The 18,675-nt window shown below is 39.2% G+C and overlaps 1 protein-coding gene across 1 annotated transcript in view; it reads right to left on the bottom strand.

Moving 5' to 3' along the window:
- Positions 1 to 268: 268 nt before the first annotated feature.
- ptchd4 (patched domain containing 4) overlaps positions 269 to 18,675 on the bottom strand; it is a 49,470-nt gene continuing 31,063 nt past the window's right edge. Inside the window, exon 3 of the mRNA XM_067482569.1 lies at positions 269 to 14,891. Within this exon, the coding sequence (XP_067338670.1) occupies positions 13,210 to 14,891 (1,682 nt within the window). The 3' untranslated portion in view covers positions 269 to 13,209. The remainder of the gene's footprint in view (positions 14,892 to 18,675) is intronic.

The raw sequence follows: 18,675 nt of genomic DNA on the forward strand, positions 1-18,675 counted from the left end.
AGTAGAAGGTTAAAACATTGATCGTAAAATGGATCTGAATAAACTGAATAAGTTTCCACATCAGGGCTGACAAAAGTGTGTGCATGAGTTAAGTGTGCAGACAGGAATAGTCAGGCTGTCACCCACCTACAGTTAAATGGAAGCTATTTTAATAAACATTATACATTGTGATTATACTTTGGTGACATTTCCTACGTAACTAATACTTTATGCTAGTAAAAAGAGTAGTGATGATGATGCAGTACATTGCAGCATAAAGAAACTCGAGACTTGTAGACTTCAACCTTGAATTGGACTTGCAAAAAATGACTTGTGAACATCTCTGACGGGTTAGAATGACTTCAGTGTGGATGGGTAGGTAATAAAACATGGAGCTTTTTAAAATGAGAGACACCAGGTCATTTGTCATTTTAAACCTACAGTCAACGTTGCGGCTTTATTACAGCCCGATTCATGACATTTCCCTGACCCTGGTCAGAACATTCTGCAACAATGATACCAACCTGCTGTGTTTACTGACCGTTAAAGGGCAACTTCACCCATTTTCAACTTGCTTTCCATGTTTAGTTTAGATTGTAAATGCACATTAACCCTTTCAAACTTCCCTCTGACTTACCTGTATCAAACTATTTCCTGCTTCTAGCCGAAAAACTCCTCCAGAATAATAAGACAGATATTATGATCAAAACAACCAGATTTAAAACATGAATGCAGGTGAGAAAATCAGCTATATCTCACAATCTGTCCACACTAGCGTCTCGTAAGCTGGTTGATGGACATTTTCTACAAAGCTTCTAATTAAAGAGACAACAAAAACAAAAGAAGTCACTCAAAGGCAGTTCATAGACAAAAGTGTTTTTTTTAATGAAAATCTTGTTTTGTTTTTTTCTCTGTCAAGTAAAAAAGATTGATCGTATGCATACTATTTATAGCTTCAACATAGCAGGCAGTAGAAAAAGAGTTTACATTTAAAATATTCAGAGCATTCAAAAGCATACGTCTTCTAATAAACTGAAAACTGAGACATTCCCATTACATCATCAACTCACTATGGTTCTAGTTCTGATTGGTGGCGTTCAGCTCCTTGCTATAAGAGAAATGTATAGCAGTATGGGAGTCTGGGCTTCAGTTCTATCCAAAATCTTTCCACGTGTATGTCCAGAGCATTTTAATTTGCAGCCAGTGCCAGAATTGGGAAAAAAAATAAAAAAAAATAAAAGTGGGCAGTTACACGGAAATAATGCACTGCTCAATGAGTCACTGTGAAAAGCTGCATTTATGGAAGACTGTTTGTTGGTTTGCTGCTGCTGAAAAGGTTTGCGGTACTTCACACAGCGGATGTTGACATCTGAGCGGAAAGTTCATAAGTGTACAACTGCAACAGAAGTCACACACACACACATCACAATAACATACACAAGCTTCCATGGTGTATTTGCTTTGTTCTAACTGTTCCTCAGTAATGTGTGGTTATATCACAACATTAGTTACTACTGTACTTGCTTAAATTCTATTACGGGGCCGATGCATGCTGAAGAATTGGTGTTGTAGCTATTTATGCATGCAGCATGGGGCTTTTTCATGGGCAGTGCAGTGGCCGATTCATCCACTTACAGCATCTGAAAACTTAGGATGAATTTAACTGTTGTGTATATTGACATACACAATGCAACACAGCAAAGAGCTGGAGGTTTAATCTAATAACTTATACTGATAATTATTACCCTATTTGATATTTAACTGGCTTAAAATTACACTGCCTAATTACATTCTACAGCTTTTTTTTTTTTTTTGTGCTATTTCTCTTTTTTAGAAAGTTGGTATAACACACACTCTTTGTCCTGCAACTAATTTTCATGACTTATTACACAGACTTGTCATAAAACAAGACTTGTCCTATATTCACTATTTAAAGCAGCTTGATCAAAAAAAAAAAAAAAAAAATTACTCAACAAATCCCCACGCAATGGTCTGCATTTTTTGCAAACTTTTTAAACATATGAATTACAACAATTGATTAGCAACATGGTTGTAGATTTAAAAACAACCCTCAAATAATTAACTAAACAACACTGCTGACACTTTAAAGAAGTCCACACTGAGCCACCTTTAAAATTGTGTTTTAATGTGAAATGGCTTTTTTTTTTAGTTTTAAATTTTGTTTTCATATTGAGTCATAGGCTGCACAGATTGTTAGGCCCCTTCAGACAAATCCAAATGATGTGACAATCCACAGTAGCCTCCTCAGGTTATTTTAGTAAAGGTCAATGCCAAACTAAAGTGGCATCTGGTAGAATTTGACAAACTATGACAATATGTTGCACTAACTCCTTCTTTTCCTCATCATTTGACAGAAACTAGAAACTATGAGCAATTGTTCATAAAAGTACAGTATTAAGCCCCAAATGGGGGGATTTGATGGGAAATACATATGTGCACAGAAATCTGTGTGTGTACATTATCCACGTATTGACTCCTGAACTGTTCTGGGGGTTTTGAATTTTGCCACTGGGCAATGTTGGCTTGTTGGTGAGCACCTGTTGTCCTAGATTTGTCACGCATTGTTGGCACTAATCTGACCTATGTCAGTGCTTTTCATTCAGGAGGTTAAATGGAAACATCCTGAGTGAGATCATGGCTGTTCAGCTGAAGCTAGGATCACAAATAAAAATTAGTTCAGACTTCAAAGACTTGACAGTTCCCGCTTTAGGACTCTTTCCACTAATTTCTTGGGACCGGAACCACGGCCCTTGACGGCCAGGCAAGGCCACACACCTGTTGGGGTGGTGATTTTGTAATATGAAGCAAACCTCAAGTAAAGGTGTAGCTTCTATAGGTCTCTTTCCTTTCTCCAATGTCAGTCATAAATATTAAAACATTGCCCACATTTAACAGCTTTCTCTGCTGCCCGCAAGCACAAACTAATCCAGACTTGCTCCTCTTTAGTCCAACTACATCCAAGCAGTCCTCGCAAGCAAGTCACATTCATAATCAGCTCTATAGCAAATCAGCACACGAGAAGAGAAAAGGAAGTGAAGGTGCTGCCCACAGGAGCCTGTTGTTAAATTTTCATTTTCTTCTCATCTGAACATTTAAACAAAAGGATATTTCCACAGTGACATGGGCATCCGGAAGCAAGAGTGACTGATCAGCATGAGTCATCACGGTCCAGATGAAAGTGTCATAAGTTGACACAGTCGTCCTTGATTCTTTGCCCTACCATCAACACGACAGTTATCTATATCTATATATGTATGCAGATATGTAAAGAGCCATTTAAGGCTCCCCATGAATGCTTTGAAATTTGGTTTACATCATTATCTAAAAACACTCTTTACACAGTCTTTTCCCCCAAGACACAATCAGTGTTACATGTATCCACCCACAGATTTCTGGTGAGACAAACACCAGCTTAAACAGAGCATTGGCAGTTGTTTAAATTGAAGCAGATTAGTGTGGACAGAGAGAAAAATGGTGGCTTAGTGTGGACGTTCTCTGAAAATGAAACTGAGCTGGATGCATACTCGGTCAGAGAGTTTGTGCAAACTCTTTAAGATACAGAATTAGAACAAGAGTTACCTGGACAACCAACTACACACATTGTCCACTCAACACACCAAAAACAACCTTCTACGATCATTCCTTCATTTTGTAGCAACGTTGCACAGTGATAGTCACAAATCAGAGACAAAAAAAAATAAAGATTTCACCAAGTACTCCCACTCACAGTTCTCTCATATTCAGTGAAGGCAATTGGACTCTAGTGAAAGTCTCTATTGAAATATATATTCATCCACTTTCCAACTCAATTCAATGTCAAAAGTCTCGAGGATCGTTCTTTAGGAAGAGATAAAGAGCAAAGGAGCGAATTGTATGGAAGTAATTATTAGAGCAGCCCACAGCAGGGAATTCAGACTTCTTCAATAGGTTGGGATGAAAAGCAATCTAAATGAAGGAGAAGGAGTGGAGGGATTCATTAAGAAGGTAGGGAGTGTTAACAGGATTATTGATTTCGTATTTATTTATTTATATGTTTTGAAAGTATAAGCAGAACTGCAGCTGTATCACACATTATAACAAATGAATCAACTGCTCCGCAGGTGCACACACTTTAAGGGCTATGCATGATCATACAGTTATAAGATGACGATGTGGTTCGTGCTAGAGGAAGACGATCAGGGCAGGAGGAGGGGAATGTGTAATAAGAGGAAGGAGAAGGTGAGGAGACAGTGGAGGGTTTGGGGGTTGGGGAGGAAGCATGAATAATCCATTGGAGAATCACGACAGGATTAAGACAAGGTGGGAGCCAAAAATATCCCCGGCCAAGGCTACTTGGCGCAATAATGTTGCAAGGCAGCACAACACGACAGCAGCCACTCCTGCTGCCAGTCTCCTTCAGCTCAGGAAGTAAAATGTTCGGGGGATTATAAAAAGCCACTGTGATGTTGCCATGTACAGTAAAACTTCCAGTGTCAAGTAGTTTAAAACCTACAAATGCTAGAACCTCCATCTTCCCTTCTTGCCTGTACTGTACCCAAAAGCATATTTTAGTGAATACAAGTAAGAGTATGAAGGAGAAAGAAAACCAAAAATGTCCTTTTTTAATAATTGTATATAGGTCTTGAGTGTCTTCAGCAAAAGGCTTTGTGGTGTGTCCTGGATTGCCGAAACTATAGCCAGAGCTCTGTTGGTGTCTTTTCAGTGAATTCAGAGCACTGAACCCGCAGTGGACACCGTTGGTCAGAGGGACCACTCAGATTGCCTGTTCAGCTTATTGAATCACTGAAGAAGAAGATAATTTGGAAGCAACTATATGTTGAAGTCAGGAAAGCACAAGGAGAAGGCTCTCATCTTTTCTCTTTAATCATCTGAACATTGTGGGAGTAACTGTTTGTTTAGGGGCTTTGGCCGAATTCATCCAGTCACAAACCTGATGTCTGTGAAGGTTCTCAATAATCCAGCTCTGGTTATTTGAAGGTTGAGTCATGTCATCTGGACTTTTTCTTCTTGCTTCTTCCCTCAGCCTGAGGGGAAATTTGACTCCATAACTGGGTCCCCAAATTTACCTTCCAACTAAGAAGAAAGAAATCCAGTTGACACGACTCAACCTCTGGCTAAACCAATATTACACTTTAGTTTAGGAATACTCACCACTAAGGCACAATTAAACCACAAAAGTAAAAGTACGTGTACCCGGTGTGTTTCTCACATAAAATCGGAATAATTAAGCAACAAAAGAAATGATATTATATTATATCATAAGAATATAATAAACAATGGTTTTACATTCCCACGCTTAGCTAATGTGTTTTAGAAATGTACTTAAACAAATTACTTCCAAACTACTGGGCACATGGTAAAACTCAGCAGGTAAAGGTTTTAACATTGAAATACTACTTTTTTTCTGGGAAAAAATTTGTTTTTGGGGGGCTAAATAACTCAATAATGTATTAATCCAACCCTGCAAAGCAAGAACTAAAACTCTGTAGTGTGTAGTATCTGTTTACCATCATCTTTTAAAATCGATTGTAAAATGTGGTGTACTGCCCCTTTAAAGTGGTACGTTAGGAAGGTCATAATATTCCAGACAATAATTGACAGACATTGTCCTCAAGGTGAAATCTTTCCTTTTCAAGATCATTTTTACCCTCTGTAAAAAGGCCAGTTTGTATTTGTCCCAAACGTCGACCTGCTGTAGGTAAATTAAGCCACGCTAACAATAAATCAGCAAAGCGGAGCAACGTGTCCGTCATCCCTGCTGCTCGTGGCTTTTTCCAATTCAAACGATGCCCACGTCCTTTTCTCTTTATCTCTTCCTCCCCCAAACACCATCATCCCTGCCTCACTCTTTTCCTCCATCTTTTTTCTCCCTCTGCCACTGCAGTCAAATGAGGTAAATCTTCCCGCTGCTTGGTAAGAGGCATAGATTAACAAAACAGAGTTCACAGCCTGCCAACACCACAAGAAGGCAACCAGCAAAACAAGCAACACACAGCTTGAGCTGGTAATTTCCTGTTCTTCTTTGAAGAGTATACCTTGGCAACATGTGTGCACATGTGTTTGTGTATGATACAATGCCATGCAGAACTGTACACTAATAGCTGAGTGAAAGTAGCATTTACATAAGTTAACCGTGACAAAAAGGCTGTAATTAAAAAAAAAAAAGGAAAAAAATGAAATTGCACCATGTGATGCGTAATTTCAGTGCACAAACATGCATGCTCTGCTCTCAGATACACAGCAATAAAGTAGATAGAAGTCCGTGTGATTTTTCCAAGCGGAATAGATGAATGAACAGCATGTAAAAGCCTAAAATTCCGTAGTATTTTTACAATATCAAATGACAAGTTACCCTGAAACTCAGAATACTTCCACTCTCCTATGCACGACGCATAACCAACGCCATCTCTTCACAGTGTATCTCTACTGAACCTGGTTCTGAAGGCATATGACACATTTCTCTTTCATCCACAACGTACAAAATACTCCACCTGAAAGATTCCAACATCTGCACTGAAATATTGGGGAACATTTGTAAGTCACCAGCTATATACTGTGTTACACTAAATGACCAGGTGCTTACCAGACTTAAAAGAGGAATACCACCTTTTTAAGAAACATTGCTTCTCAGTTTTAAAAGGTCTTGATAGGTCAGCATGACCACAAATGTCTCAAAACCAGAACTGAAGCAATTGATACAGTGAGTGTGCAGCAGCCTATGTTGGTCTTCCTGTAACCTTAAGACATGGTTCCTTTAAATTAATTGCTGGGTATTTTGTGTATAATATCCAGTACATGGTATGGAAATGTATCAGTGTTAACCCACTGCTGTAAATTTTTGTATAAAAATATCTGAACTTATATTTTTACAATGTACTTCTCAGAGTTAAACAAAGTTCTGCAGATGTTCGGGGAAGGTAACCTTTGCTAATCACCACCGAACCTTTTACCATTGGTTTTCTTATCTTTGTAACTGTTCCTGCGTATAGAAAATGTGATTCTAAAGAATATTCTTTAAAGAGAGAATAAGGTATGTTTTAATTCAGGAGTGTTTGCTGTTTGCCCAAGTGAGCCTGTAAATATGGCGCATTTTAAATATCACAACATAGTCTAACAGCGCCTCAAGTTGCAGATAAGGTAAAAATGACTCAATTTGCTCTTTGCAACATCTACAAGTTTACTAACATTAACTTGGTGCATGGTTTTTATAAGTAATTACATAAATTCATTTACTTAAGCTATTCAACTTGTTGTACTTGTTAAAATTATTTTTTCTTCAGAAAGTTATGTATTATAACTTCACATGCTACAAGCATACTGTTTTGATTTGGTGTCCTTTAAAAAACTCAGGGGCTCTGTTGAAACAGCCTTTTCTTGCTAACTGGCAACTAATGTTGCTGTATAGTTTTATGAGCGATTTGGACTTGTTGACTGTGTGATACTGTAAATGGTTTAGACTCCACTTTTATTCAATAGCGGATATTTAGACCCACTGGAAACCTTGTAGCTAAACCAACACTTTCTCATTTTGAGAGTTTTTACATGACACTTTTGTGTCACCATTAGATGCTGCAGCATCGCCACCATTTGATGCCACGGGAGTGAAAAGCAACTGAAGTTACGTTAAGAAAAAAACATGGGTTAGGCACTAAAACTTCAAGGTAAAGTAAAAAATATTGTTTCCATAATCAAACTGATGTAATGTAGTTGCACAAAAACAAATGTCATTTAACTTTTTTTGCATTTTGCGTTAGCCTTCTTAAAAAAGTCAATAGACAGATTTTTATTGAAAAGCTTTCTACAGATTAAATATTTTCTGACATCTGTTTGGGGAATATTAAATAGTAATAATCATGTGTGAAGTGTCTCTGTTTATTTCACGGTTTGAGGAGCGAGCTGACTATGTCTAGACTGATTTGACAATCCAGAGGAACCATATTGCATATGTATTTTCTTAAATTAGGTGGTATACCCTTTTATGACACAGTTTACAAAGTCTCAGACTGACCCACTACTCTATGCTACCCATATTCCAGGTGTTTAGGTCACATCAAGCACATTCTACAAGACAATTAGTCAGACGTTTTGGGCAAGGACACAGTGAAACAGTGGCACAAACAGCACTCAAATGGCAAATAACTTCTATTTGAGCTTGTTACTTTTTGCATAAAACTGGACACTTCTGAAGTAGATGCCGTTAAATAACAGGTTTGATAAATAAGGGAGGCATGAGCCTATTTTGTGGGGGTTTGGTAGTTGACACACAAGATAGATGATTTACAATAAAAAAGTAATTTGTCCACCGAGGCTGTGGTTGAAACAGATTTACCGTGTACATTATTCAACAAGCAATGTGGTGATTGCATAATTTTATTGTCCTGTACAGTGGAAATATTGTGCTGTCCCTGTTTGTAGAAACTGAAAATGTGCTGGTGCATGGTTAGAGGACTCCATGTCTCTACACTACACTTCACCTGCCCAAACACTGAGTTTCAAAATACCAGCAAAGGCTCTGTCGTAAATATTTTTATTCTAATTCTACTTTTGCTTTTTAATTAATCGTGCATTATACTGATTATTTTAGTGAGAATAAAACTCCCCTAAAATCCCATTTGATGAACACATTTCATCTAAATTTCACAGTAGCACATACTGTATGTTTGAGTTGTATGTTGAGATCACAAGATAAGACAAAAGGGCAATAGCAGATCAAGATTTAAAGAAACTGTAACATTGGAATCTCTATAAAGCTTACAAAGGTTTGAAAAGGTTTGACCTTTTTTGAGAGGATTCAGCAAGTCAGACACCTGACGTTTAAAAGTGTCGAAGTACAGATGAACAAACCAATTCCTATTCGACCCAACTTGTCCCTTGAAAAGACAAAAAAATACATTGATCTACGAATACAAGCATAGTTTGTATTGTAGCCAATACCTGTATATCTTTGTTTTCTCATTTTCATAAATTCCATCCAACTACCATAAAGCAGAAAACTGAAATAACATGTAAAGATAGTATCAAGAATTTGTTAAATGCAGTGCACTGTATTTCTTTTCTTTCTTTCGAACAGCCATTTTATGGCCCACGTGTCATTTAAAATTGGAACAAATATGGTGGATATGGTATTGACTGATATAGTATCGACTGGTTCCCGGCAAAGTTGGGAACCGCAAGGCTTGGCGATGACGGCCACAGAGGTTAACCAGAAAGCCTCAATGAGCCAACTAAAAACCATAGTTTTTGGTCTTTTAAAGGGATTTAGGGGTAAGAACTTTATGTGTAATAGTGGGCTCATGTCTTCAGCGGCTTACTAATAAAAAGAAGACTGAAAACAGTACAAACGTGTTTCAATTACTGGGTGTCTCCTGCTGTTTCGGTAACACATTGGTAAGTGCCAGTGTGGTCCCGCAACGGACTTATTCCTAAATAGACAATAGCCTAATCATTGGGAATACTAATTGTAAGAAAGCGGAAAAGTGGCATGTGGCACATAGGCAATGGCTTTCTAGGCAGCTGTGAGTCAAAGGAGAAGAACTTTATCAAAGAATGACGTCCCTGATAAGTCAGGAGTAGTGCTGAATATTGAAATTAGTGTGATGACCTAATGACTTACGTTGGACATGAATATTCAGTATAGAGTATTTACAACACTGTAGACTGTCTGTAGGCTTTTGTTTTGAAAGAATGGTAAAAATAATGATTGATTTCCATAAATGTGAGGCCAAAGTACACGTTAAAGAGAAGACACAAAAACAAACTATCATTAAAAACGAGAATTAATAACAAACAATGACACGTGAGTGGGCAAGGAATGAAATCTAGTATACTGGTGACATTCCACTATTTATTACCAGTGTTAGAATTTTTCCCTTTTTATTCATGTATTTATTTAGTTTTGTTAAGAAAATTCTGTCTTTAAAATCTTTCTATAGTATATATATCTTTTCTTATAAAATTTAAAAAAGAATAATTTACAGGTATATTACACATGGGATATCATCTGGCTTTTGTTTTGGAACAGATACGTATGACTTTTGTTCTTTTGGAGCACAGGGTGTTACAGGGTGTTACAAACATAAGTCACTACAAAAAAAAAAGTAAACTTCATACAGAAAAATTAAATACATGCTTACATACAACACAATGCCATGCAAACACAGTTGTTGTTTTTTTTTTTTTTTTTTTTTCTTTTTTTTTGGTGGGAGGGTGGGCTCAATTAAAATATTGCATTTCTTTTGCGTTTCTCAAACATCTCATGCCTTCTTGCTATAAACACACATGACATGGCTTTTACATAATGGTACATTCACTCCAGCTCCATAAACTGATTTCTAAGAAGGACAATACTCGATTGATGACAGTCGTAAGACTTTTGCAGTGACAACTCAACATTTAGGGGTTTACTTTATAGTTCCATAAAAGCAGAAAATGCTTGACTCAGATTTGTTTCTCTTCTGTTCTGTGATACAAATGTACACAGGAAGTGGGCTTAATAGGTTTTTTCTCATAGTAAGTAATTTGTATTTCCCAGAAGTGCACACCCGCTTGTGACATTTGGCCCGGTATAATCATTCAAACCTCCCTCCAGGTGTCCTGTGTAAGATCCATTTACTTTCTTGGTGGCAGCACATAGAAACAAGACTGCAGCGTCCACTCAGGTACTGAGCCAGTCAATGAAGGTATTGGCTGCTCTGCAATCAGCCACATCTGCTCACATACACTACGGGACCTTTTATATCACATGCCACCAGCTAAGAACTGCCTCCCTGTCCTGCTGACCTTGAGTGTGCTTGTGTTGGGACTGCAACCGATTCCTATCAGGCCTTGGCAGACATTCATAATGTGTTTACCCAATAGAAAGATGGATATCTTGGACTAAATATTAAGCAGATTGTTGATGTTGAAACGTTAATTGAAGTTTTACACACACTATGAAAATGACCAGCTACAGTCATATAGGTGTTAAAAAATGGTTTGCAACTTTACTTATGAAAAGTTACCAATAGAGAACCACTTTCAGGCTGTTCTACTTAATAGATTCTTTCAATGAGGGCTGTTCAGAAGATGTGAAACAATTCCCTGGGCTTAATGGCTACATTCTAAGATCAGTAGCATGATTATGATTGTAAATAAAATCTTTTATGTAAGTATTATGTAATTGTCCTACACATAATTATGTCTTGATTCTTCCAGCCTCTCAAGCTATGATGCCTATTGAGGAAGGAATAATTTTTTTTTTTTGGCACTTTGGTGGGCAGCAAATCCTTACCTGGCTTAATCCCTGCCTCTGCCCAATAGTCACTAACTTTGTTTTTTCTGCTCTTTGGTGCCGGGTGGGTAATGTAAAGAGCAATGATAAAGCTTTTTCACTCCAAAATGCTCCTCACTGCTAAAAACAAGCTTCAGGAGAGCAGTGAAGGTAAACAGGTGGAAAACTAATACAATGAGCTAAAAGCTGCTTGAAGGTTTAGCTGAGCTGTAGGAAACTGCAGTCAGCTGATTTTCTGGGAACTTGTTGCTATGATTGCCACTTTCACTTGGTCATTTGATCAACCGTTAACATAAAGCTTGTGCAGCTTACGGCTACAATTTGTAACTTTTGGCGATCAAACTACTGTAGCTGTAGCATGAGACGTAAAATCAGTCTACTCAGGGTGTCAAATACTGATGCTGTGTCAAAGCCCAGGTCATCTCGTGGATGTATTTTTGCATAACCAATTTTTGAAGGGAATGTCTCTGCGCATAGCATCTCTCCACAATAAAAGACGTTATGGAGCATAACAGAAACAAAACTTACAAAAAAGTTACATCCTGTAGCTTAAAAAGTGAAAAAAAAACACAACCTTTTCTTGACAAATGGAGTAAATATCGTGCTCCTCAAAATCTTTTTTTTTTTATTAAAAATATCTGTGTGATTGTGAATGAATTTTCTTCTTTCACTACGGCTCGCGATTGACTTCTCCACAATTAGATCCAGCGTGCTTCACAAAACTTCATTTAAAGCCTGCTCCGTAATCTGTTTCACAAACCCGAACAACGCTGAATTAGGATGAACTTAAAAAAAAAAGGTGGAATAATTACAGTTAAAGTTCAATGTCTGATGGATGTGAAAGGTCAAACGTTTCTTGTTGACAGAAATCTCAGCTTCTGTACACTATTTGGCACCACTGCTACTATTGAATAATTTTCAGACCATCTATATATACCAGCTTTTGTAAATGGATCACTAGAAAGTTCACATTTTCAAGCTTTGAAAACATTCTTGACTTTTGGTTTTACTGGAGCAAAAGCAGTTTAGAATTGACTTCAGTCATACTTCTTCAGGCCTACTGCCTTTTAAAACACTGCTGCACGACAGTCACATATTATATGTTCTTTATATGCTGCATCTCACACCAGCTCCTTTTGCCATTGCCTTAGACTTTATACAGCCTCTAGAATAAGGCAGAAATTGTTGCCTTCTGCTTATATAAACCTCGACAGTTATATTCACACTACGCAACGTGCAACATAATTCCTCATAATGGACACAGTGTATGCCATCTGCCCAGTTCAGCTGTTCACTTAATTCTAATGTTATTCAGCATGTGGTATGCTTTTGATCCATAGTTTCCCTCTTTCCCCAGAATTTGGTTCTTATGTCTTTTGCTGCTATCAGAGAGGAATAAGAAATAGGGTGTGCGCACAGTCTTCTTCTGCACAGTTTTAATTTGAACGCTTATGTACGGTCACCTTAAGCATTTTCCCCAATTTCTCTGAGCGTCCTTGGCTTAACAGACTGCTATGCTCCTTCCTCGCTGCCTTTAAAGATAAGGGCGGCAGGAGATAAACATTGAATTGGTAATATTTAAGTAGACATAGTGTGTGTTTAAAATTACTTACAGACTCAGCAAGCATACGTTCTGGCAACTACCTTGTTTTTATACTGTGTCAAATATTTGGGAAAGACCTTCAGAACCATGACCATGTTGCAGTTTGTGCAAATGAGATACACTGTCCAGACTTAGGGACTGAATGACTGAGCAGTGGGGCTGCACTCTACTTTGCCCTGCTTGGCTGCTATTGGTCGGGAGTGATGAGTACCCACTCCTCAGGAGACACATTGGATTCCCCTGCACTTAACAGAGGCACCTCAATACTGGAGAACCCGTTTCATCCACCAATAACTGATGGATACCCACTGATATGCGCAGCTAAAATCACAACTGCTCAGACATTTGTCACATGATCAGTATTCTCCCTGACTTCGATGCATTCTATCTCCTCTCGTTCTCTTTCTCTCTCCCTTTCCCGTTCCCTCTCTCTCTCCCGCTCTTTCCGTTTCGCTCGTTTCTTTTTCTTGTGTCTCTTTTTGGACGGCGGGAAGAAGGTCAGGAAGACGGGCAGGATGACGAAGCAGTGCAGCACAGTGCAGCCTGCGGTGAGGAGGGAGCACTTGAACAGTGTGTAGGTCAGATTGGAAGGCACAAACACCAGGGGCATGATCCCGATTACAAAGCAAGATGTGTTCTGCAGGATGGCAGCCCCGTGCTCCTCCAGTGCCAACTTGATGCACTGCGTCCTAGTGTGCTCGGTGGCTAGCACAAAAGTGTACAGGTGTGGTGCACAGTGATCCATGGCAAAGTTGAGGGTATAAATAAGGCACAGGATTGAGATGCTGTCCATGCCAACGTTCCATAGGGTCATCAACCCCAAGACACCGAGCTCCACCGATGTAACCGTAAGGATGAGCCAGAAGTTCCCCAAAGGCTTGATGACCAAGAAGAAAGTGAGAATGAGGACAGTGAGTACGCTGAAGCCTGAGGTCAGGATGGGCGAGATGACGGAGGAGCTGTAGCGGTCCATGAACACAAATGTGGGATTAAAGGCAATGAACTTAATGCTGTTGATTAGCATCAACGGACGAAGCTTTTCCAGAAGTTCCACCACCTCCTCGCGCTTCTTCTCCGTGGTTCGTGCCACCAAGTACATCCGTGAGGCGATTATATCGTACTCGTCAGTCTCACGGTTTTTGGAGAATATGATGTCCTCCGTGAAGTGCTGGTACTCTGGGCTGCGCAGAAAGGATCCTTTCAGTATGTTGATGAAGTCACCCTTGTTTGATGCACTCACATTCACCACCCGCAGATAATGGAAAAAGTTGTCCATCCAGGAGATCTTGTTGAAGCCATGACTCAGAGTCTTTAAGTGCTCTTGCACCGTGGAGTTCCAGTACTCAATGGGCTCATAAATGTAAAACCCAATCACTGGACTGTAGTTACTGAAGTATTTCTGTTGGGTCAAAGCATATGAAACACTTGGAGAGTTACTAGCCAGCAGGTTCACAATGTTTGAACCATCACTGATTTGTAAACATCCCATGAATGAGAAAGAGGCGTAGATGAGATAGAGGATGACCACAAAGGGTTTCACATAAGTGTTGGTAATCCACTCTGTGTAGTGCTCTCGCAGGAAGTGCTGGATAAAGTGATTCTGGTAGGGGACACTGTCATGATGTGTGGACAGATCATGACCATCGCTCATTATAGTTTTAAACCACGTGGGCTGGCGGTCCAGATACTCCACTGAGGGGATTTTACAACAGAAAACACTGTGGTAGCGGTTTTGCTCCAGTTGTCCAGCAAACACAAGGCAGGAGCCATAGAAAGAGAAAACATAGAAATAGTTGACTAGGATGGCGACACACATGCTCTGGCAGAAGATTTTCACTGACTCAATGTTGGTAAAAGGGCTCGCTCCCATGCCAAACGTGATGATGTAAAGTGAGCTGGTCATGGTGTAGCACACCATCACATCAGCAAAAGCGTCCGCCACACGCTCCTTGAAGGGTAGGTTTTCCCTTGTTCTCCTCCAGCCTGCCAGTAGCTCGAATACTCCTTTGGTTCCATGACCTAGAGAAAGAAAAAGAGAGGTGTTAACACTGTGTACATGGCCGATCATTACTTGCAAGGGAAATGGCCCAAAACAGAGCCACAACATATTATCCGGTTAATACTAGAATCAAGCTACAGATTGCCTTTGGCAGATTGCCATGCTACATTGATGGAGCCTTTCCAGATGTGTAACCTGCCCATGTTGTAGGCACTATTCCCCCCATACCATCAGAGATGCAGGCTCTTGAACTGTGTGCCGTTAATAAACTGGATGGTCCCTCTTCTCTTTAGTCAACAGAGCAGGGTGTCCATGGTTTCCAAAAACAGTTTCAAAGTTGGATTCATCTGATCATAGAGTAGTTTTCCATTTTGCCTCAGATAATTTTAAATGAGCTTTGACCCGGGGAACATGCTCTTTCTGGATCGTATTCGTATGGCTTCTTCTTCGGCATGATACAGCTTCAACTTACATTTCTGAATTGCACAGTGAACCGTGTTCACAGACAGTGATTTCTGGATGTGATTCCTGAGACCATGCAGTGATGTCCAGTAGAGAATCAGGCCTGTTTGTAATGCAACATTGCCTTAGGGCCAGAAGATCACATGCATCCAGTTTTGACCTTCGGCTTTGTCCCTTGAGCACAGAGATTTCTCCTGAATCTCTGTATCTTTTGATGATATTTATATACTGTAGATGATGGGATCTTCAAAATCTTGACAATTTTACGTTGAGGAACATTTTTGTTCCAAAATTTTGTGGCTCAGTTTGTCACAGATTGGTAAAACTCTGCCCATTTTTACATTTGAGAGGCTCTGTCTCTCTGAAATGCTCCTTTTATACCCAGTCATGTTACTGACCTGTTGCCAATTAACCTAATTAGTTGTTGAATGCACCTCCATTTGCTTTTGAGTTGCAGCAGTTACTTTTTCAGCCTTTTGTCGCCCCTGTTCCAACTTTTTTGAGATGTGTTGCTGCCATCAAATTTAAAATGAGCTCATATTTTCCATGAAATGATAAACTGTCTCAGTTTCAACATCTGATATGTTCTTTATGTTCTATTGTGAATCAAAAATGGGTTTATGAGATTTGCAAATCATTGCATTCTGTTTTTATTTATGTTTTTTTTTTTTTTTTTTGGAATTGAGGCTGTATATTTTTTGGTTTTCCAGATCATATTTACTGGAGGATTACCAATAAAATCAGCAATGACATCCCCTAATTCTAAAGCCCAATTAGCAGGCTAGACACTGCTGTGTTCTGAACACCCTATAATACAAATCTTTCAAAGAGCATATGCAACCTTCTGAGGTTGGTATTTTATTAGCACTCGGATGGCTGCTGAAAATTTATATGCAACACTTCATACAGAATGTGAGATAGAGTTGTACTCTGTCCTCTCTACCATGCATCAGCAAGCAGCATCCAAATCTGTCTGCAGAAGGCCAATTCATGTGAGTCAAATATGTGGGATTTTCACCATTCAAAAATATACAGACACAGCTAGACGACTTTCAAAAGGCACATGCTCCACTGCGCAAAATCTCTTGCACAAGAACACCCGCCCACTCACACACACTGTTCATTTACTTGTAAAATGCCAGGGCTGCTTTTCTAATGAAGGAGAAATCGGTTGTAGTATACATTTTGGAAGACTAGAATTAATGTCATCAGCCACCTAAATATTTCTGTAAGAACTCAACACTGGATTTTGCCCATCTGTGTAGTCCTCAAGATCAAGATGCCAAGATCAACTTTGAAATATTCCTTTCAGATCTAGCAGATGGACAGGGAAGTCAGCATTATAAATTCCCCCTTGTTTTACACAGAATAAATAAAGTTAATTAACTATAAAGAATTAGGCCTATGGCCTATGAGTCGGCTAGATTTCTTTTCAATTCAGTTCAGTTCAATTCAACTTTATTTATATAGCGCCAATTCACAACAAAGTCATCTCAAGGCACTTTACAGAATAAGTCAAGACTATAAAGATGTATAAAGAGAATCCGACAATTCCCCCTGGAGCAACAGTGGAGAGGAAAAACTCCCTTTAACGGAATAAACCAGTAGAATCAGGCTCAGGGTGGGCGGACATCGGCCTTGACCGGTTGGGGTGAGTCGAAAGTGGAGAGAGAAAAGAAAAAGAGCAACAAAACCAACAACAAAACATTGGACAGGTTGGTAGGACCAGTAGCTGCGCACTGGAAAACACACAGTTTCAAAGCCGGGGCAAACTGCAGAGAAGGACAGAGAGAGGGACAGATAAGGAGAAAGACAATTACGGGATAAAACAGAGTTAATGTCATACAGTAGTGACAATTGTGTGGTGAGAGGAGAGGAGAGAGGGACAAGAGGAGGTGGGTCCCCCAGCAGTCTAAGCCTATAGCAGCACCTAGACTTAAAAGTAGAGAGGGTGTCTGCTTCCCGAATCTGAACTGGGAGCTGGTTCCACAGGAGAGGAGCTTGATAGCTAAAGGCTCTGCTTCCCATTCTACCTTTGGAAATTCCGGGAACTACAAGTAGGCCTGCATTCTGAGAGCAAAGTGGTCTACTGGGATGATATGGTGCTATGAGGTCTTCTATATATGATGGAGTCTGACCATTCAGAGCTTTATATGTAAGAAGCAGGGTTTTAAATTCTATTCTAGATTTAATGGGAAGCCAATGGATTGAAGCTAGTGAAGGTGAAATATGATCTCTCTTGCTAGTTCCAGTCAGCACTCTTACTGCAGCATTTTGGATTAATTGCAGGCTCTTTAGGGAGTTACTGGGGCATCCTGAAAGTAGGGAATTACAGTAGTCCAACCTAGAGGTAACAAATGCATGGACCAGTTTTTCGGCATCACTTTGAGACAGGATGCTACTAATTTTGGCAATGTTCCGTAGGTGGAAGAAGGCTGTTCTACAGATTTGTTTTATATGTGGGGTAAAGGAGAAATCCTGGTCAAAAATAACTCCAAGGTTCCTTGAAGTAGTACTGGAGGCCAGACTTATGCCATCTAGAGTAACAATATGGTTGGACATCATGTCTCTGAGATTTCTATAGCATCTGCTATAGTGGAGTTAACATATTTACATTTTGGGTAAAAGCAATTAAATCTAATTATGAATTAAATGCATGGTTGAGCCAGTTACTGTCAGCATCTACATGAATGTGAAAGTCACCCACTATAATGACTTTATCTCTACTAAGCACTAAATCAGATAGAAAATCAGAAAATTCAATCAAAAACTCTGAATAAGGGACTGGAGGACGGTACACGATAACAAATAGAATTGGTTTTTGAGTTTTCCAGTTTGAGTGTGAAAGGCTAAGAGTAAGACTCTCAAATGAGTTATAACTATGTTTAGGTCTAGGATTTATTGATAAGCTTGAATGGAAGATTGCTGCTACTCCTCCACCTCGGCCTGTGCTTCTAGGAACATGATAATTAATATGACTTGGGGGGTTTGACTCATTTAAATTGACATATTCTTCCTGCTGCAACCAACTTTCAAGAAGACAAAATAAATCGAATTGATGATCATTTATTAACTCATTTACTAACAGATTTAGAAGAGAGAGATCTGATATTTAATAATCCACATTTAATAGTTTGGGGGTTTTGTTCGGTAAGAGGAGTAGTCTTAACTTTTATCATGATTAACTCCTCTTGTGGTGAGTGGTTTTTACCAGTTGTATGAATACAAAGTCCTTAGACAATAAGGTCGAATTGTTATGGTTTGGGAAATGCATCTATTTAATGATAACCCTACCTGAAACTAAAAAGACTTCTGGTAAGGGTTAACAACTTCTAGCCAAGG

Source organism: Channa argus, chromosome 17 (genome assembly GCF_033026475.1).
Source record: "Channa argus isolate prfri chromosome 17, Channa argus male v1.0, whole genome shotgun sequence".
NCBI lineage: Eukaryota > Metazoa > Chordata > Actinopteri > Anabantiformes > Channidae > Channa > Channa argus.